The 19,708-nt window shown below is 59.6% G+C and overlaps 2 protein-coding genes across 2 annotated transcripts; one reads left to right on the top strand and one right to left on the bottom strand.

Annotated features, from left to right (window-relative positions):
- The first annotated feature begins 166 nt into the window (after positions 1–166).
- On the top strand, positions 167–14,930 carry GNAI2 (G protein subunit alpha i2). Its single transcript, XM_050312950.1, has 9 exons — positions 167–338; positions 8,717–8,759; positions 8,929–9,070; positions 9,450–9,610; positions 11,996–12,124; positions 13,266–13,395; positions 13,618–13,771; positions 14,146–14,352; positions 14,495–14,930. Exons 1-8 carry the CDS (start codon positions 221–223, stop codon positions 14,334–14,336), a joined length of 1,068 nt encoding a protein of 355 aa, XP_050168907.1. The 5' UTR covers positions 167–220; the 3' UTR covers positions 14,337–14,352; positions 14,495–14,930.
- A 1,238-nt stretch (positions 14,931–16,168) lies between these two features.
- GNAT1 (G protein subunit alpha transducin 1) lies at positions 16,169–19,572 on the bottom strand. The gene is made up of 8 exons (XM_050312853.1): positions 19,318–19,572; positions 17,962–18,004; positions 17,626–17,767; positions 17,397–17,554; positions 17,182–17,310; positions 16,969–17,098; positions 16,729–16,882; positions 16,169–16,494 (listed from the first exon to the last, which is right to left on the bottom strand). The coding sequence occupies exons 1-8, from the start codon at positions 19,421–19,423 to the stop codon at positions 16,304–16,306; spliced, it is 1,053 nt and encodes a 350-aa protein (XP_050168810.1). The 5' UTR covers positions 19,424–19,572; the 3' UTR covers positions 16,169–16,303.
- Positions 19,573–19,708: the final 136 nt, after the last annotated feature.

The raw sequence follows: 19,708 nt of genomic DNA on the forward strand, positions 1-19,708 counted from the left end.
CGTCCCCGCGTCCCCCCCGCGCCGTTTCCCGCCGTCGCCGCGCGGGGGCCCGCGCTCCGGCGGGCACGAAGCCCCGCCCCTCGGCCCCGCCCCGCCAGCGCCCCGCCTCATTGGCCCCGCCCCGCAGGCCCCGCCCCCCGGGCGCGCGCAGGGGCGGGGCGTGGCGGGGCGGGCCGGGCCGGCAGAGCCGCGGGCGCGCGCAGCAGCCGCCGCCGCCGCCATGGGCTGCACCGTGAGCGCCGAGGACAAGGCGGCCGCCGAGCGCTCCCGCATGATCGACAAGAACCTGCGGGAGGATGGCGAGAAGGCGGCGCGGGAGGTGAAGCTGCTGCTGCTCGGTGAGAAGCCCTCCGCCCCTCGGGACCCCTCCCCCGGGACCCCCCACCTCTCCCACTTGGCTTCCCCGTCCGGCCCGGCCCGGCCCTGCCGGAACCGAGCGGATCCGCCACCTCCGCCCCGCGTTGGCCCGGAGCGACCCCGGGTGCCAGCGTCGGGGGTGCTCGCCCCGCCCCGCCCCGCCCCGGGGATCCCCCATGAGTGGGATGCTGGCCCCAGCCCAGGCTGCGGGGTCCCCCCACAGTGGGCTGTCGGCTCCATCTCGGGCCCCGGGGATCCCCCCGGGAGCGGGGGGCCTGCCCCGCCCCAGGCTTCGGGTCAGCCCCCCGCCCGGGGGGGTGCTGTCCCCGCAGCAGGCCTTGGGGATCCCCCCCAGAAGTGGGGTGTTGACTCTCTCCCACGTCCCAGGGATTCCCCCCAGAAGTGGGGTGTTGACCCTATCCCAGGCCCCAGGGATTTCCCCCCAGGAGTGGAGTGCTCTCCGCACAGGAGACCCTGGGGATCCCCTCTGCGGTGGGATGCCTTCCCCTCCCCTCTGCAAACAGGATGCCAGCCCCACTTCAGACTTTGGGAATCTCCCAGGGAGTGGAGTGCTGGCCCTACAGCAAGCGTTGAGTATCCCTTGGGAGTGGGTGCCACCCCACCCTGTGCTGTGGGGTTCCCCCCAGAAGTGGCTGCCACCCCACTACTGTACTGTTCCCTCAGCCCGGTCCAGCCTGGGCACAACCCTTTGGGACACAGGTAGTGGCATCCCCACCCTCCTGTTGGATGGATGTCCACCAGCAAAGGTCCTGCAAGCCAGGGCACCCTGTCCTGCCTGCCCAGGACCCCCAACTGCCCGGCTGTACTGGGGAGTTCCTCCGTGGGCTCCTCTCACCCTGGCCTCGGGTTAGCTGTGGTGGAGGTAATGGGGCCAACAGGCATCCACTGCCCTGAGCCTCCCCACTCTGGGGCGTGGGAAAAGGCCTGAGCCCCTCAGTCACACCTTCCCTTTCTATGGGTAGCAAGGGGCTCAAACCACTGCCCATGGTGGGCAGAACCCCCACAATCCAGGGGCTCTCTGCCCCACGGACACTCGATTTTGGTGCTGATAACGGGCTGCTTGCGTTCTTCAAAGCGACCCAGCGATGCTCCCGTGGGCGTTCACAGCCCTGCCCTGTGCCTGCGGGCAAGGCAGCCGCTTCGTTATTTTAATTTATTATTTCTTCTAATGACTCTCAGTTGGGCTGTTTATTCCCTTTACGAAATTCCCAGGGAGAGCCCCGTTCCAGGTGTGAGGCGGGAGCGCGCGGGGCTCCCACGGCGCTCTGGGGCGGTGGGATGGGCAGCGGGATCCCTGGCAGAAAATGTCTTTTGGGCTCATCGCCGTCGGCAGAGGAAGCTGCCGGCAGCAGGAAGTCACGCCGAAATCCGGCAGCCCTTTATTTGCTCAACCCCTGCCTGCCTTGAGAAATACGTAATTAACGCCTCGAAACGCTCCTTTGTCGGAACGCCTCGCCTGTTTTCATTTTGCTCAGTTCTGATTTTGTTTTTGCCTTGGCGTGAGCTGTGCTGGCAGCAGGACCCGTCCTGGGGGTTTTGGGTGGGGGTCTGTGCTGTTGTGGGGTTTGCTGGTTGGGCACGGTTGCTGCCCCACTTCTTTCCAGAGGGGAGAAAGAGTGAGGGGAGTGAAACCCCCCGTGGGGTTTGCGGAATGGTAGGGAAACATGTGCCCCCCCTTTGCTGTGAGCTGTTCCCATGCGGGCCTCACTGCCAGTTCGGCTCCACTCGGACCACTGCCTGGTGGGAAGTAACGGGGACTGTAGCTGGCTGGGGGGGTTTGGAACCTCCTATGGGAGGCTCCTGGGACTGTCTGGGATGGGCAGCATCACACTGGTGGCACTGAATATCACTGAGGGGTGGTTAGGGGCTTGCCAGAGAGCAGGGATCGTGGTGTGGGCTGACTGGCTGACATCCCTTTCCTGGGTCTCGCTCTGTCCCGAAGTGGAGGCAGGAGGAGGAAGAGGATGTCCTCACTCCCTTCTGCTGGGGCCGGCATTTATGAGCGGCATTTCTGATCTCAGATGGTTTCTAAAGCCAAAAATAGAGCTAAGTAGCTCTTTCTGTGCATTTTCTAAGTTTTTTTTCCCTTCCCCTTGAAGCTGTTCAGGTGTCAATAACACCAGAGCCTTGGGTCATCACTACCCATTTCCGAGCTGAGCCATGGCTGGAAAATCCTCCCAAGCTGTCAGGGAGTGGCTGGGGAGGTGGGGCCAGCGCTGCTTCCCCCCAGGGGGCTGCTGCTTGCAACATCCCCCTCTGCAAGAACCCCTTTGGTGGAACCACAGTGCCAGGGGTGCTCCCACCACCCTGCTGCTCACCCTTCCTATGACTTATTTTTTTTTCCCTATGGTCAGGGGAAGCTTGGAGGAGACCCAAGGCCTCACATGAGTCCAGGCGGGTGCTTTTTGGTGGGCCCCACAGCTCCTGGTTGCGCTCAGCAAGGCAGAGCTCCGTGGTCCTCCTTGGGGGCTGCAGCCCTCCTGCCTCCTCCAGGAAAAGGGAGGGGCAAAAACTAAGGAGAAAAACAGCTTCACCCTTTGTGCCGCATCAACCTGCGGCACGAGGAGGAGATGCCTCTTCCAAGCGTGGCGTGTTTTTTGCTGGCAACCTGTGCTGTCCCACAGCCGAGGCTTGGGGCCGGGACACCGCTGCCGGCAGGACGTGGCGTGAGCGGAGGGTGATGGTCTCGTGTGTGGCAGTGGCACTGCGAGTGTAGGACCGTGGAGGGCTTGGGGCTGACTGGTGCAGCTGCTTTGGCTCTGTGCCATGCCCTGTGTGTGGTGAGCCTGCTTCTGCCTTTCCTGTGCTGTGGCAGTGAGCTGGAGAGGGATGGACGCACTGCCAGTGCAGGACCCCCCCAGTGGCGTGTGGATCTGCAGGCGTGGGCACAGCACCACTCCTGCACCTCTCGATGTCTGCAGGTTTTCCTCTGCCATTTGCTGGCTCCGGCAAACAGGTTGTGTGCTGGAAAGTTTGAAGCTCCGTTGTCTGATGGGAAGACCCAGATGAAGCGATCCTCCCCGACGAAGCAGTTCCCCACAAATAAACCAATGTCCCCCTCCCTGCCCCTGGAAACCTGCAGTCTCCCAAGGTTTTGGTGCTGGGAGAGGCCAGAAGCCACCACTGACAACTGAAAGCATCTGGAGCATCCACCCCATGCAGCAGCATTCCCAGCACTTCTTGGTCACTGTCAGCTCCTGGGCATCACCAGGACTCAAACCCCTGAAGCTACAACCTCCTTCTGGAGGTTCTGACCACCCCACCTCCCTGCCTGTGGGAGCTGGAATGCTCTGGGTTGGATGCAGGATTGGCAGCAGGCAAGTGATCACCATGTTCAAACTCCCTTATTCTTTATCTTTGGAGCATTAGGAAAGCAAAAGGATTTCTCAGCTGCACTAGAGGTGGGGAAGGCGCTGGTGGGTTGGTCCTGTCGATCCCCAGGGGTTTGCAGTGCTGCAGGTGCAGACCCCGGGACGAGGACGCTGCCCTCGCACCCCCCTGGTGGTGCCTCTGGGGGACATCACGCAGGAGCTGCCTGTTCCAGCCGTGGCTGGGGCGAGGGCGGCCAGGGCAGGGCTCGGAAGCCACTTTGTTGGTGGTTTTTTTTTTTTTGGGCTTGCATAAAAATAGAGGAAGGGAGGGACCAGCTGTGACTTTCGGAGGCTGTGTGGCCCCGGCACTGCCCTGGGTTCCGTGTGAGCCGCCTGGTTTGTTGTGCTTCATCCTGTCTCGCGGAGTTGTTTCTGTCCTCCCTCCTGCCCCAGCCCTGGGTGATGGGTTGTGTTCCCTTCACTGGGAACGCTGGGAGCCCCAGTGGTGTTTGTGATCGTGGACCAGGAGGTGTCATGGTGAACAGGGAAAAACTCAGTGCTGTTAGATCCAGAGGGGATCCCACATCCAATCCCCTGGAGCTGGTGTACAGACTTGGGATGGGATGGGATGGGATGGGATGGGATGGGATGGGATGGGATGGGATGGGATAGGAGGAAGGACCCTGGCACTCAAGCCCTGGGATGAGTCACTCTCATGCCCCCACTGGTGAAGTCCCAGGGGCAGGCAGCTACCCTCTGCTCCAATATGAGCACTTAGGCTTTGCCCAGGAGAAGCAGCAGGCTTATATGTACATATTTTACATATATTTTCATATAAGCATTAGAAATTCTATTTTAAAATACATATATATTGCATTTTGTGTGTATATATATATATACACACACACATTACTCTTTTGTATGGAGCAGTATACACATTGACTTATATATATCAAAAAGTGTGTATATATGTACTGCTTTGCCTATATATATGTAGCTTTATGGAAGAAGGTGTCCCATGGTGTGAGCCCACCCAGGGCTGTGGGTGCTGGTGAGTGCTGGGATCACGGTGTCCCCAAGCACTGTTTATAGCCAGGGCTGGCCTGGCCTTTCCGCAGCCACCGGGTTTCCTGCTCCAGGCCCGGAGCGCGGGTTTCCGGGCTGGAGACTGGTTGAATCACCAGAGCTGGGGGAGCTGAGTAATCCACCCTCCCATCGGTGGAAAACTCAGGCAGGGGGATTTGGGTGCCAGCGGGTGAGCCCCCGTCCCATCAGGGCAGCATGAAGGGGATGATGGCACCCAGGCCTGGGGGCACTCAGTGGAGGGGGAGAGGGACCGCTCTGGCTGTGGCAGGGTCAGCAACCGAGCAGCAAAGTCCCGGGATTCCTGGAAAAAGCCCGGCACAAGGATAGTTTTGTCCAGCTTGCGAACACCGGCAGGCCTTGTGGGCATTTTCCATGCTCCCCTTCGGAAACCATACCCAGCCCACCTTCTCCCTGTGTGCTCCGAGCATCCTTCCTGCTGCCAATTTATTTCTATTTTATTTACTTCTGTTGGTTTTTTTTTCTGCTGCCCTGGACAGGGGGGTCTGCGCCTCCCTGGTGCCCTCCAATTTTTTATGAGGTCCTGCCTGGGGACGTGGCATCTACCAGCTGTTGATGCACAGGCTCCTTCTGGGAAGCAGCCAGCCCTGTGCTGGAATGGGATGGCCCTTGGGAAAAACGCCCTATGGCACTGTGGGGTTTTAAAAAAATGCGATTATTTTTACAGCAATTTTCCATCTATTTTGGGTAGGAAGGAAAACGTTGAATCTCTTTTTATTGTTGGTTTTTGAGTCTTTAGGATAAATCTGCTTTAAGACATCCCTTTGACAGTCTCATTTGGTGGTGGGGACCCCACAGGTGCTGAGGGGGGTGGGCTCCACAGCCATCCCTTTGTTCAGCCATCCTTGTGTCCTGCAGGGAAAGGGATTGGTGAGTTTGTCCAGAACTAAAACCCATTGGTAAATCCATGCTCAAGTAATAGCTGCTGTTTGCCAGGCTGGGAAAACTTGCTGGGACAACGTCTGGGGATGGGGCTTCGGCTGCTGGGGATGGGGATGGCTCCGGACCCGCTGGTGGATTGAATTCCAGCTTTCCCTCTATAATAAGGCAAATTTTCCAGCTGTGCATTGCTTCCATCCATGCCTGGATATTTGAAGGCATAGAACGTGATGGTGCCGTGTGGAAAAATGGAAAATTCTCTCTTTGTGATGCGGGATGAGGTGGATCCTGAAACCTGTGGCCAGCTCCTAAAATATAGGGATTACATATGTGCTGCCCAGAACTATGTGCATGTATTGCATTAAATATCTACTGCCCAGAAAGTGTCGTAAATCGTGGGCTGCAAAATATATATGTTGGCTCAATAAACTTTTTGCCAGTAGATCAGCAGGGTGTTCTGGAGCTGGGCAGCTGCTTGCTTATTTTAAGTTTTGAAGATTATTTTTAACAAAAAAAGGAGGAAATGAGCTCTAGAGAGAGCTCTCCTCCTGTTTTGCCAAGCACTGCCCTGAGAACTGCCTGCTCCTGGCAGAGAGGCAGGGCTGGAGGAAGCACAGCTGTGGGGTCAGCCCATGGTGGTAGGGGGGTGTCTCTGCCTCCCCTGATGCTGCCAGGAGGGTCCAGAGGAGGCAAAGCCCCTCTGACAGCGCCTCGTCCTGCCTGGGCTGGGCTGGAGGGTGGAAGCCGGCGCTTGGCTTCCGGCCCAGGAATTGTTTTGGGGCTGAATGAGCGGCAGCTGGGGTTTTCCGGGGATTGGAAACCCTTCCCCTCCACTGCACTCACCGGGGGGGCCAGGGATGGTCCCCCACACGGGAGGGGGGGTATTAATTCAGACCCAAATTCCTGCTCAATGCAAGTGCACAGGCTCTTGTGCTAGGTGAGCTCCTGGTAGCAGGCAGAGGTGCTGACTTGGAACAGGGGGAAGCAGCATGACCACCTTCCTTATGGAACAGGGAAGGAGCCAGGAGACTCTGGGGAAGTTTGCAAGGAAATGGTCAGCTTTGGTGATGGTCACCCTGCGACTGTCACTCCTGCAGGCAGGAGGTCCCAGGGGATTGTTCCCTCCTGGCAGGGAGCAAATGTCAGGGTAAGGCAGAGCAGGAGAATGGGAAACAGCTGTCTGGCTGTCTGGCACCTGACCCCAGGGATGCTGATAAGCAGGATCCTTGCTTGTCACGTGCCTCAGTTTACCTGTCCAGGCACCCACCAGGGAAGGGCAGGGTGAGTGCAACTGGCTCTGGCCGCCCGACCCAGCAGTACACGGTGGTGGTGTCAGAAACCAGAGGTATTTAATGGAAAAAATGAAGGGATAGGCCGAGTCCTTCTCCCCTGCTCCCAGCTCCGGGCAGGAGTTGCCAGCACTGACCACGAGCGCTGGCTGGACTGTGCTGGGTGCCGCGTCAGCATCCCAAAGGCACCGGGGAAGGATCGGTCCGCAGTGCTGGAGAGCCCCTGCTGTGCTGAATGGTGACCTCTGAGCTGAGCAGAGCCTCTCCCTCGACACATACAGCTCGGGAACCATGGAGCACGGTGCTCCTGGCAATGAATACAGGGTCTGCATAGCCTCAGTCTGGCCCCAGCATCAGGGTGCTCTGTACCCTGAGCAGTGCTGCGGTGGTGTCCCTGGGGGTACGTGTCACCTGGGTGGCATTCAGGCTGGGGACATGTGCAGAAGGAGTTTGGGCCCTGTTCTTGCCAGTTAGTTTTAGCATAATCTTTTTTTTTTTTTCTAATTTTTTTTTTTAACCTCTTTGTAATCTCTCTGCCCCCTCTGCGGCCGTGCTGGCACAGCCCTTCTTGGGGCCCCCCAGAAGGGCAGCTCCGTGGCTGAAGGCAGTGTTGGGGACACAGGAATGGACTGAAAATGTACAGGAATGCCACTGAGAGGGCTGTGAGAGGACACAGGAATGGACTTGGCTTGGGGAGATCCCCTGGGACCTGCACCCAGAGGCAAGGACCATGCTGTTCCCCAGCCAAAAAGGCCTTATCCTGGTGAGGGTCCTCAGGGCGAGACCAACCAGGCACTCATCCATCTTGTGGCACTCCCTGTCCAGAAAGGGGACAAGGGACATGCACCGCCCCTTTCAGCTTCCCCTTTCAGCTTCCCCTTTCTTGTAACCAGGGTGACTTTGCTGCTTCCCTGCTTGCAGCTGGGGTGGGAGGGCTGGGCAAAGCTGCACGTTGCCTGCGTAGGGATGACATCCCTGAGGGGGACAGGGTGGTGAAGAGGTTACCTTGGGCACCCTGGCTGTCCCTCTGAACTTCTGGAACCCTATGTTTGGATGCTGGAAAACGAAATGACCCCAAAAGCCGCCGTCTTTCCCTGCTGGCAGCTGCCTCTGCAGTGAACTGGGGCACAGGGCCTGGCAGGTTGGGAAGTGTGCGCTATTTAAGAACCAGTCGGGGGTGGCTGGTCCCGCTGGGATCGCTCGAGCTGGCTGGCGGAGGTGGCAGCTTCTTCCCGAGTTCCCTGCCTGTACCTGGTGACATGAGCATCCCTGCATCCTGGCCTCTGCCTGCTCCAGCCGTGGGCATGCAGCGAGGCTGGTGTCCATCGTCCCCCAGCACATGGGATGTGGTAGCTAAGCTCAGGTTGTGCCTGGAGCTGGGATGGCACGTGATGGACAAGGCTCGGCCACCCCACCACAGGGAGTCCCCAAGCTCAGCCAAAGCTGGGGCTGCGGCATGTGGTGTCGTGGGCAAATGTTAGTGTGTTGATGCCATTTTCCTGGCCCAGAGCAGGTGTCATTTCTCCCCTCAGGAACTACTGCGAAGTCCCCCACAGGCTCCCCTTTACCTCCCTCTTTCTTGGTCCTGATATTCCCAGTGCCCCTCCAAACATCTGCTCTTGCCAATGCTGGGAGCTCTTCTCTGGTGGCTGAGGCACCTGCTGTGTTCCCTCCCTGGGCTGGAGGGGTGTCCCAGTCGGGTGGGGGTCCCTGGCTTTGAGCAGGACCTCATCCTCCCTTCTCATTTCTCCGCAGGTGCCGGCGAGTCTGGGAAGAGCACCATTGTCAAACAGATGAAGTGAGTGGTCCCTACACTGTCACTGTGGCCAACACCACTCAGACCTCAGACCATTCCCCTTGGTCAGGGAAAGCTCCCCATCCGTGTTGCCACAGAGCACGTATGGGGAGCAGCACCCTGGGGTGCCCCACAAAGGGCTGACCTTGTCTGTGTCTCTCCCCTACCCCAGGATCATCCACGAGGATGGCTACTCAGAGGAGGAGTGCCGGCAGTACAAAGCCGTGGTCTACAGCAACACCATCCAGTCCATCATGGCCATCATCAAGGCAATGGGGAACCTGCAGATTGACTTTGGAGACTCCTCCAGAGCGGTGGGTGCTCTCCTGCTCTCACTACGCCTGGCAGGGATGGGGGTTCTTGGGGGCTAAAGCAAATGTGCCCAAAGCTGGACGAGGATTGAGGGTGGCCCTGCACAAGCCCTGTTGTTCCCTGGATGACTGTGTCCTCCTGTCTCTGGCACTGAGGATGGGGGGACTCAAAGCATAACCCATGGGTGGCTGCACTGGCACAGCCCCTGATGGGTGCAGAGGTGGGGGTCCTGCTACTTCCCTTGGGTCTCATCCCCATCCACCACTGGAGCTTCCACCGTGCTGTCCATGTGGGATCCGTTGGGCCCCAGTGAGGTCCTCTGGGGCAGAGTGAACTTTGCTAACCCTGTGCCAGTGCTGAAGCCCTGTTTTTTCCCTGCAGGATGATGCTCGGCAGCTGTTTGCGCTCTCCTGCACCGCTGAGGAGCAGGGCATCATGCCGGAGGACCTGGCCAATGTCATCCGGAGGCTGTGGGCTGACAATGGGGTCCAGGCCTGTTTCAACCGCTCCCGAGAGTACCAGCTGAACGACTCTGCTGCCTAGTGAGTGCCCCCGCTCCTCTGCCACAGCTGGGCTGATCTGGGCCCTGTGGACCGCGGCACTTTTATTGAGCAGCAGAAAATCCCTCTGGGGGCCTCTGTTCTCCATCGCCAGGCTTGGGGCTGGTGCCGCCACTTCCCACGCGATGCTGGGGCTGAGCCGGAGCAGAACTGGGAAGGCGGATGTTTCGAAAGCTGTTTCCTCCTCTGGTGGGGTGCTGTGTCCCCCGGGAGGGGGGGCACTGGGGCTTCTCCCTCCTTCCACTGCTCTGTGCCCTTTCTTGGGGGGTGCTTCTCAGTGACTCCCCCATATGAGCACAGCTGGGGTCCTGCCCACCCTCATCACCCTTCATGGGCCATGAAAAAAAACCCAAGGAAAGCACTGGGGACACTTAGATCTGAAGAGGATGAGTAGGATGTCCAAGAGGCTTTTCTTTTCCTTTTTAACTGATTTTATATGGAAAGACTCAGCTTTAAACTGGCACATTATCCAGCAAGCCAGTGTTTAGGTAGATAAATTGATGCATCTGGTTGGGTTTATCCTTGAAGAGATTAATAAATATAAGTTAATCTGACTAATGTATCACAGCTGGAGAGGGCAACACAGATGAGTCTGCATTTAGCTTGCACAGTGCCCTCGTGGTAAAGTGTGGCAGGGTAGCTCATGGTGAGCCAGGAACACCCCGCCAAGCCTGGCCCCACTGTGTGGGATTGAGCACACTTGGGACTTGCTGCCAACCCAGGGCTGTCCAACCCCCAGCTGTCCCCTCCTGCATGGCTCTGCTGGGTCCCCCTTCTTCATGGAGGTTGTTGTGGGGAAGAGGTTGCAGGAAAGCTCCTGGTGAGTGCCAACCCTGGAGAAGCTCCTGGTGGCGCTTTCCCCCAGCACCCATGGGTTTCACTTCCTCCTGACCGGCACACACCCACCCTCCTGGCTCCTGTCTGCTCAGCCCCATCAGTGAGGCATTTCCCCAGCAGTGGGTGCAGGGGACACTCAGCAGGTACCTGGCAGCTCACACATGGAGTTGGAGCAAGTGTATTTGCACAGCGTCTACAAGTTGTGTATTGCTGTTAGAGCTGTTAGGGTGAGGGTTGGACAGCCATTAATTAGGAGTGCCCTCAAGCTGTTGCTCCAGCCCTTTTCCAGCCCTGTGGATATGCCAGTGCAGTGGTTGATGCCCTGCCCATCCCATGGGGATGATGTTGTGCTCACTGTGCTGCTGGCAGAAGGAACCCAGCGATGAGGAGCCCTGTGCCGTGCCTGGCGTGCAGCCCACCAGTGCCCCAGCAGTGCCTGCAGCAGCTGCAGCCTCCTCCTCCACAGTGCCTTAGGGTTCCAGGATCTTGGGGTGCCAGGGTGGCGTTCACCAGCACCCCGGGGCTTGGCGCAAGGTCCAAGAGCCGCTGGCGCAGCGCAGGGCCCTGCTGCGGTGTTTCCTGTTTTTTTGTCAGCCGGAGGCCGTCTGTGTTTCCGGCTGTTTTTGAGCTGCTCCACAGCAGCAACGTGCCGGCCCCCCAGCCTCACGCACGGCAGGGTCCCGGTGCACCTCCGGCCCCGGCCTCGCCCCGGCACGCTGCAGGGTTTCCCAGGAGCTGGCGAGCGGCTGTGCTTCCGCCAGAGCCAAGGATCCCTATGGCCTTGCGGGCTGTAATCTGGCTTTCACCAGATTACGGCTCTGCAAATACCTTAATTAAGACAAGCCTAATTTGCTTAAAGGAGCCCGTTTGCAGTAACCCAATTAAAGCAATGTGAGCTGGAGAAATCAAAACCCGCCTTGATCCACCCCCAGCAGCTCTTGGTTGTCACGGTCACGGTCACGGTGGGTGCTGCACCTTGGGGACAGGCCACCACCGCTGCTGGGAGCCTGTGTGGGCAGCAGGGCAGGCGATGGCCGGGGATGGCTGCTGTGCTGCTCCCTGTCTCTCCGGCCACCCGCCTCCCGCTTCCTCCCAGGACGCCGTCCCTTTGTGTTTTTGACTATAAATGGCACGGCGCCATCAATTGTTTCCGCCGGCGCTGCGGCTGGTTGCCATAGCGCTGAATATTTTCCCCTTGCCATTTCCCCCCTGTGCAAACGGCCGGGGAACCGGGTGAGCCCCCCTGCTCCGGCTGCATCCTCTGCCTGGCTCCCAGCGCCAGCACACTGCTCCCCAGTCCCTTGATCCTGTGTGTCCTGTGCCACCCCTGGTGTCTGGCAGGGACATGGGGTGACCCAGGGTGCAGATGGGGCCCTCACTGTGCTACCCAGCTTGGCACTGCCCACTCTGAGTGGACAATGCTGGGAGATGGACAGGGGATGTTTGGTATGGTGTGGGGATGTCCCGTGGGATTTGGTGGGTTGTGCCCCACAGTCCAACTCCCACAGAGCCTTTCCTCTTACTCCCCAGCTACCTGAACGACCTGGAGAGGATAGCCCGTGCCGACTACATCCCCACCCAGCAGGATGTGCTGCGCACCAGGGTGAAGACCACCGGCATTGTAGAGACCCACTTCACCTTCAAGGACCTGCACTTCAAGTATGTCGGACCTTTTGCCTTCCCCACGGCAAAAAAACCCCCCTTCCTCCCCGGGATGGATGCTGGTTGCACACTGTGTGCACCAAGTTCCCCTAGCCCGGGTTTGCTCATGGCGGGAACTGCTGCCTCAGAGAGAGCGGAAACCGCTGAAAGAGCTGGAACAGCCTCAAAAGCGCGTCGCAGGGCTCAGCCCAGGGGCGGATCCAGGCTCTGGCACGGAGGGGAAGGGGGAAGGCATCCATCCTCCGGGTGCGGTGACGCTGCTTCCGCTGTGGGAAGGGCACTGGGGAGGAGCTGGGGTCTTGGGGTCAGGCACTGGCACTGCTGCCTGCTGGCACCCTGCAGCTGCTTTCCACTGAAACCCACGGGAAATAGTCAGGGCTCCAGTTTCTGAGGCAAAAAGCTGGCATTGCGCACATCCCAGGGGATTTAGTCCCATGGCAACAGAGCTGATGTCAGAAAGACCTGCTGGGGTCCTCTCTGAATGCGAGAGGCTCTCAGGGACCCCTGTGTCACCCCGGTGGGATGGAGATGCTTGGTCACACATCACCAGGACAGTGCTTTGGAGGTGGCAGTGGTGGGGGTCTAGAGGGAGGGAATGCAACGTGTCCTGGTGGGAATGCCTTCCTGCCAGCCGGGATGAACATGGCCATGGTGCTGCTGCTGGGCTCTTCCCTGTGGAGGCAGGGCATCCTCTGCTGCCTGTGGCAGGAGAGGCACATAGTGCACCTGGGATCATCCTTGAGCCCTTGTGCTCCTGTAGTCCTGCTGAGCCTGCAGCCACTTGGCTTCCCTTGGCCCAAGGTCTCTGGCACAGCCCCACAGTGCCCACTCTGGAGCAGATCCCCAGGAAGCATCACACTGACACTTCCTGGGAAAGGTGGCCTGATCCTGCCTCTGGCTCATGTCAGGGATCTGCTCCAGTTGGGAAAAGAGCCCGGACGCTGCCCTGTCCCTGAGACAGGCAGCAGGTGCTGGTCAGGTCTTCGGCACTGGCAAAACCCAGGGGCGGAGGCACCGTGCTGTGCCCATGCCAGCGCTGCTCCTGCTCTGGGCAGCTGGGGGCCCTGAGTCAGGGCATGGGGCGAGGGCTGTGGGGCCAGGAGCTGCTGCCCATCCCCACATCACCTCCCTGCTGCAGGATGTTTGACGTGGGTGGCCAGCGCTCGGAGCGGAAGAAGTGGATCCACTGCTTCGAGGGGGTGACTGCCATCATTTTCTGCGTGGCCCTGAGTGCCTATGATCTGGTGCTGGCTGAAGATGAGGAGATGGTGAGTCACAGGGATGGAGCCAGCACTGTGAGCCCTCCCCTCCTTGTGGGGCTGGGGGAGCACCCCGTCCTCTGGGGGCCACCAGTGTGGTCCAAGCCTAGAAGGTCCATTGGCATCCCTGCCTGGGCAGGCAGTAACATGGGAGGTGCCAGGGTGGGGAGCAGTGGGGTGGGTGCTGCTTGGGGCTCCCTGTCCAGCTCATGCTGCCATCTCCCCTACCAGAACCGGATGCACGAGAGCATGAAGCTGTTCGACAGCATCTGCAATAACAAGTGGTTCACAGACACGTCCATCATCCTCTTCCTCAACAAGAAGGATCTCTTTGAGGAGAAGATCGTGCACAGCTCCCTCACCATCTGCTTCCCCGAGTACACAGGTACCACCGGGACCTGCAGTGCCCCCCCTGTCCTCCTGGCAGGAGTATCGGGCTGAGTAGCAGGAGATGTTGGGGATGGAGATGGTGGCTCTCCTGTGACTGAGGAGCAGTGTGTTGGTGCAGAAAGCGGGATGTGGTGGTGTTTGGGGTGCCCCAGGGGATGGGGGAAGATGTGGGAGGACACAACACGGAGGCAGCAGCCCTAGGGGGTTAGCTGAGGCTCACTCTGCCTTTGGAGCATCAGTTTGGCATTGGGGCGGTGGCTGTGGCAGCACGGGGAGCCAAGCCAGGCCCAAAGCTCTTCGGTGCCTGTGGCAGGGGTTGCTGGTGGCCATGGGCAACTGTGGGGCAGCCCAGTGTCTCCTCCTCCCCAGGGGCCAACAAGTATGACGAGGCAGCCAGCTACATCCAGAGCAAGTTTGAGGACCTGAACAAGCGGAAGGACACCAAGGAGATCTACACCCACTTCACCTGCGCCACCGACACCAAGAACGTGCAGTTCGTCTTTGACGCCGTCACCGACGTCATCATCAAAAACAACCTGAAGGACTGTGGGCTCTTCTGAGGGTGGCGCTGCCCAGGTGGGTGATGAGCTCAGTGGTGGCCCCCCCAAATGGGGTGGTCATGAAGCATCCTCCAGGGAGGCGCTGGGCACTGCCTGCCAGCTGCAGGCTGCCCCCTGTCCCCAGACCCTCCCCTACTCACCCCTGCTCTCTCTCCTAGGACCCCCGAAGGAAGGACCACGCCACCTCCCACTCCTGCTTCTCTTTGGATTCATCCCTCTGTCCCCACCCCATAAAGAGACTTTTTGGGTGCCAGCACAGTGGCAGGGCCCAATGTCCCTCCTGCCGCCTGTGCTTGCCCCCCACCATTGTCCTCCTCCTCCTCCTCCTCCTCGCCAGCGTCGCCCTTCCCAGGGAAGACAAGGTTTTAATCTTGGTTTGTAACCCCTGAACCGCTCCAGCCCCGACTTCATTCACTCCGAGCCCTGGCGCTCTTCTCACTGTTTACATTGCAAGTGTTGCTGGCACGGGGGGCACAGGGTCCCCTCGGGGATGCCCACCCAGCCACAAACACGACCGATGACATTCCTTTTAGCAAACCAGAAAAGAAAGAAGAAAAAAAAAAAAAAAAAAAAAAAAAAAAACCCAAACCCAAAACCATGCAAAAAAAACCACACCACACCGGTTGGGATCAGGTTGCTTTTTAAAGAAACGTTTTTACCAAACTATTTAAAAGCATCAAGTGCTACGTGGTGGCGGCGTCCTCCATGGCCAGCCCACCCCCCAACCGTGTGCCTTGGGGGGGAGGGTCTGCACCCCACCCCGCCTTGCTGCCCCCCATCCCGATGGGCAGCCTGGGCAGGAGGGCGGGCAGGGGGTGCTGCCCGCTGCCTCTATCCCCCCCCCTCTTTGTAAGCCTAGTTTTTAGGTCTAGCTGTTGCGTTGGGCGAGGAGAGCCCGCTGTACAGAGTGGCCCCCCCTGTCCCCCCCCAGCCCAGGGGGGACCCTTCAGCCGGTGCCTGCGGCCTCGCTTTTCCCACAGGATGTTTTTCCGAATTGTTCACACGGTTTGAAATAATAAAATGTAGAAAGGAAAAAAAAAAAAAAAGGAAAAAAAACATGTACTGAAACCGCCTTTGTGACATGGGGGTGGGCAGGGGGGCTTCACCTCTGTGGGTGGGTTGAGGAGGGCCCTGGGGTGTAAGAGGGACTCGGAGGTGGGCTGGTATCCCACCAGGATCAGCAGAAACCCCTGGGTATGAGAGGTGGGAGCAGGGATGGGGCCCTCGGGGATGGAGCTGGGATGCTGCTTCAGGGCTGAGCCCACCCTGAGAGGGCTGCAGGGTGGGGACGGACACATGACCATGCCCTGGCTCTGCAGCAAGGGGGATGGGGGCACCCAGGAGGCCCTGGTATCACACAGTCCTTGGGGACACCCAGTGCCCTGGAGAACCCAGTGACCTGTAGCCCAGAGGGAGATGTAGCAATCCTTGCACCCAGCAGCCTGCAAGGAGTCCCAGGTTGATGGAGCATCCATGGGCACCCCACACCTGAGGGAATTCCAGCTCCAAGGGGTTCCTGGAGACTACCAACACTCCCCTCTCTAGGGGACACTCAAGGACACCAAGCAGCACCCAAGGGAACCCCCCAGCATCCCCCAGCTCCATGGTGCACTCATGGACACCCAGAAACACCCAAGGGACCCCCCTTGCCAGCAATGCCCAGCTCCAAAAGGAACCCAGGGACCGACAGCACCCAAGAGTATCCAGCGCCCTGCAGCACCCAGGGTCACTCAGGGACCCCCGGTGGTACTGGGTGCCCCACAGTGCTGGCTGGGGGGGTGGGGGGGCTGGTGGGGAGAGGGCGTGAGTTTGTGGCCCCAAACCAGGAGTGTCTCTGGGGCTAAGCAGGTCACATCCTGAGGGTTGGGGGCAAATAGAGCTGGTTGTGGAGGTGGGGTGGGGGGGCAACAGTGCTGGGTCCCGGAGGACGGGGAGACTGTACTGGGGAGGGGGCGCTGGGCTGGGGCTCAGAAGAGCCCGCAGTCCTTGAGGTTCTCCTTGATGATGATGTCGGTGACGGCGTCGAAGACGAATTTGACATTCTCGGTATCAGTGGCGCAGGTCATGTGGGAGTAGATCTCCTTCACATCCCGCCGCATGTTCAGCTCCAGGAACTGCAGCTTGATGTAGTTGCCCGCGTCGTCGTACGTGTTGGGACCTGGTGGCATGTCAGTGAGTGGGGTCTCCTCCTGGGCTGGGGTTCCCCCCAGGGTGCTGGCCCAGCATCACCCAACACTCCCTGGGGTGGGCAAGCCTTGTGTGGTCCCTTAGCAAGGCTTGTGCAGTGTCACTTACATGGGGTACTGAGGACACCTGGTGGGGGACTGTGGCGGGGTGGTGGCACCCAACCCTCCACCAGCACCTCACCACCAGCAGCCACTGCCACACTCACCGTCGTAGTCGGGGAAGCAGATGCTGAGATGGGCCTTCTTGATCTTCTCCAGGAAGACATCCTTCTTGTTGAGGAAGAGGACGATGGAGGTGGTGGCGAAGTAGCGGTGGTTGCAGATGCTGTTGAAGAGGTGCAGGCTCTCGTGCATGCGGTTCTGTGGAGGGACACGGTCCTGTAGTGACTCTCCACATCATGATGGGGACACAGCAGAGGGGGTGTGAGGTGGTAAGCCTTCCTCACCACTTCATCATCCTCCACCAGGACCATGTCGTAGGCGCTGAGGGCCGCGATGAAGATGATGCAGGTCACCCCCTCGAAGCAGTGGATCCACTTCTTCCTCTCTGAGCGCTGTCCACCCACATCAAACATCCTGGGCAGGACAAGGAAGAGTCAGTGTCCCCCGTGCCCCTGTCCATTGCTGACACCAGCCTTCATTAGAAGCCTGGTCCCCACCTGAAGTTGAGGTCTTTGAAGGAGAACTGGGTCTCGATGATGCCAGTTGTCTTGACCCGGGAACGCAGCACATCCTGCTCTGTGGGGACGTAGCCGGGGGTCACCAGGCGCTCCAGGTCTGACAGGTAGCTGGCCGGGCACGTGGTGGGCATGAGACATGGCTTGGCATCCAGTGCCTGACCCCTCCCCCTGCCCAAACCCCCCACCCCACGTACTAGCCTGCAGAGTCATTGAGCTGGTACTCGGAGGCACGGTCAAAGCAGGCTTGGATGCCCGTGTCCTTCCAGAGCCGTCCGATGATTTCCGACATCTCCTTGGGCATGGTGCCCTCCTCAATGGTGTCTGAGAGGTGCAGCAGCTTGCGGGCATCATCCTACAAGGGAGAGGGGTTCAGTGGGGCGGAGGGGCAGCAGGGACCCTCTGCCAATGTGGGATGCTCCTCACCTGGCGAGCCGTGTCCCCGTACTGGATGCTGAGGGTGGTCATGGCCCGCACGATGGCCAGCATGGACTGGAGTGTGTTGCTGTAGATGATGGCAATGAACTCCAGGCATTCCTCCAGCGAGTAACCGTCCTGGTGGATGATCCTGGTCAGAGAGGGAGGTATGGGGCTGAGCTGGGTGCAATGGGGCTGAGCCACACGCTAAGGGGTGGGCGCAGCCCATGGATGTGGCATGGGGCAGAGCCAGCCATGGTGGGACAGGGGCACCCCATGGCTGTGTCGTGGGACAGGCACATGGCACTGTGGGGCATGGCCAAGTGACCCCTCCTTGGCACTTACTTCATCTGCTTGACAATGGTGCTCTTCCCCGACTCTCCTGCTCCTGAGGGGACAGAACACAGGTCATGGCAGTGCCCATGATAAACTGTGCCTCACACTGTCCCACTGGGACCCCTGGAGTCTGACACGGCTCGAGGGCCCTGTTGGCCATGCCAGATCCATGGCACAGGGTGTGCAGACGGATTACAGCCCGGTGCCAGTGGCATTAAGACCGGGCTGAGCCACTGTGGCTAATGGGATCTGCAGCAGCTCAGCCGGGAATGCACTTGGGGACCCAAGGGAGGGGTTGGGGACATGGTGGCATCGCAACCCCAGCACCCAGCACTCAATTCCCTAAGTCTGTTGGCAGTGCAGAGGGACATGACCTGGGCCAGGCCATGAGTGCAGCCACATCACACACGGCCTCACCAAATACAAGGCATCCCAATCCTCAGGCACCACCGGGAGGGATGGGGAAGGACCTGCAGCACAAGGGGGCTGCATGGGGGTCCTTAGGAGGAGGGGGTGCTGACAGGGTGGGGTGCTGTTAGGTGCTCTTGGTGAAGGCTCTTGAGATGGATTGTTTGGGGTTGGGGGGCCTGGGAGTGGGGGGATGTCGGGGTAGCTGGTTGGATTTAGGGGTGTTGATGGGGAGAGGAAAACACTGTGTGGGGTTTTGGGGTTGGCTGTTTGGGTTTAGGAGTGCTGAGAGTGAGGGAAATGGTAGATTGTTGGGAAGGACTGGTTGGGTCTAGGGGTGCTGGGGGTGTGAGGGAAACATGCGGTGGGTTGTTGGGGTGTGCTGGTTGGTTTTAGGGGTGCCAAGCAAGTCAGGGGACTGTTAGGGTGGGCTGGTTGGGTTTAGGGGTGCTTAGGAACAGGGGCTGTTGTGTGGAGTGTTGGACTGGTTGGGTTTAGAAGGCAGTTAGAGAAACTTTGGTTGGGTTATTGGGGAGGGGTTGGTTGGCTTTAGGGATGTCTGGGAGTGTGAGGTTGTTGGGGACACTTTTGGGTTGTGCTGGCTTGGTTTAGGGGTGCTGGAGTCATCAGGGAAAATTGGGTGGGCTGTTGAGGTGGGGAGGTTGGGTTTAGGGATGCCTGGAAATGGGGGTGCTGTTGGAGTGGGTTGGTTGTTTTTAGGAGTGCTGGGGGAGTCAGGGGAATGTTGAGTGAGCTGTGAGGGTGGGTTGCTTGGTTTTAGGGGGTCCACCTGGGGGCCAGGGGAACATTGGATGGGCTGGTTGGGTTCAGGGGGGCTGTGGGGTGTGCTGGTTGGGTTCAGGGGTGTTGGTAGTTGCCAGAGGAACCTTGGGTGGGCTGTTAGGGTGGGATGCACAAAGGATAGGTATGCCCCCCGGGGTGTCATCTCCCCCTTACCCAGCAGCAGAAGCTTGACGGTCCTGGCATCCTTCTCAGCGTCTTCCTTGAGCTTCTTCTCCAGCTCCCGGGAATGCTTCTCCTCGGCACTGGCCCCGGCGCCCATCCTCGGCCCCGCGGCCCTGCGGCTCACCACCCGCTCCTTGGAGGTCAGCACCAGGATGGGCAGCGAGTTCCAGCCCCCCGCCGCCTCCAGCGCTCGCTCCCTGCGCCCGCCGCCGCCACCGGCGCCGCTGCCCACCCGATGTGGGACAAGGACGGAGCCAAGGTCCCGGGGGGCCGCCTGCCAGGGGGCTGCGCTCAGCACCCGGGGCTTAAGCCAGGCCCCCCCGATAAACCCCCTTCAATCTGCACCGGGCTGAGCTCAGCAATCCTGTAGCTCCCAGTGTCA

This window comes from Myiozetetes cayanensis, unplaced genomic scaffold (genome assembly GCF_022539395.1).
Source record: "Myiozetetes cayanensis isolate MyiCay16 unplaced genomic scaffold, myiCay2020 scf18, whole genome shotgun sequence".
NCBI classification, from domain to species: Eukaryota; Metazoa; Chordata; class Aves; order Passeriformes; family Tyrannidae; genus Myiozetetes; species Myiozetetes cayanensis.

Excerpts from the sequence above, each read along its gene's own strand:
- GNAT1 (XM_050312853.1), bottom strand. The coding sequence starts at position 19,423 with ATGGGCGCCGGGGCCAGTGCCGAGGAGAAGCATTCCCGGGAGCTGGAG. Across the intron at positions 17,555-17,625 it reads ACGGGGACACGGCTCGCCAG|GATGATGCCCGCAAGCTGCT; the intron begins GTGAGGAGCATC and ends TCTCCCTTGTAG. Across the intron at positions 16,883-16,968 it reads TGGTGGAGGATGATGAAGTG|AACCGCATGCACGAGAGCCT; the intron begins GTGAGGAAGGCT and ends GTCCCTCCACAG.
- GNAI2 (XM_050312950.1), top strand. The coding sequence starts at position 221 with ATGGGCTGCACCGTGAGCGCCGAGGACAAGGCGGCCGCCGAGCGCTCC. Across the intron at positions 339-8,716 it reads GGTGAAGCTGCTGCTGCTCG|GTGCCGGCGAGTCTGGGAAG; the intron begins GTGAGAAGCCCT and ends ATTTCTCCGCAG. Across the intron at positions 13,772-14,145 it reads CTGCTTCCCCGAGTACACAG|GGGCCAACAAGTATGACGAG; the intron begins GTACCACCGGGA and ends CCTCCTCCCCAG.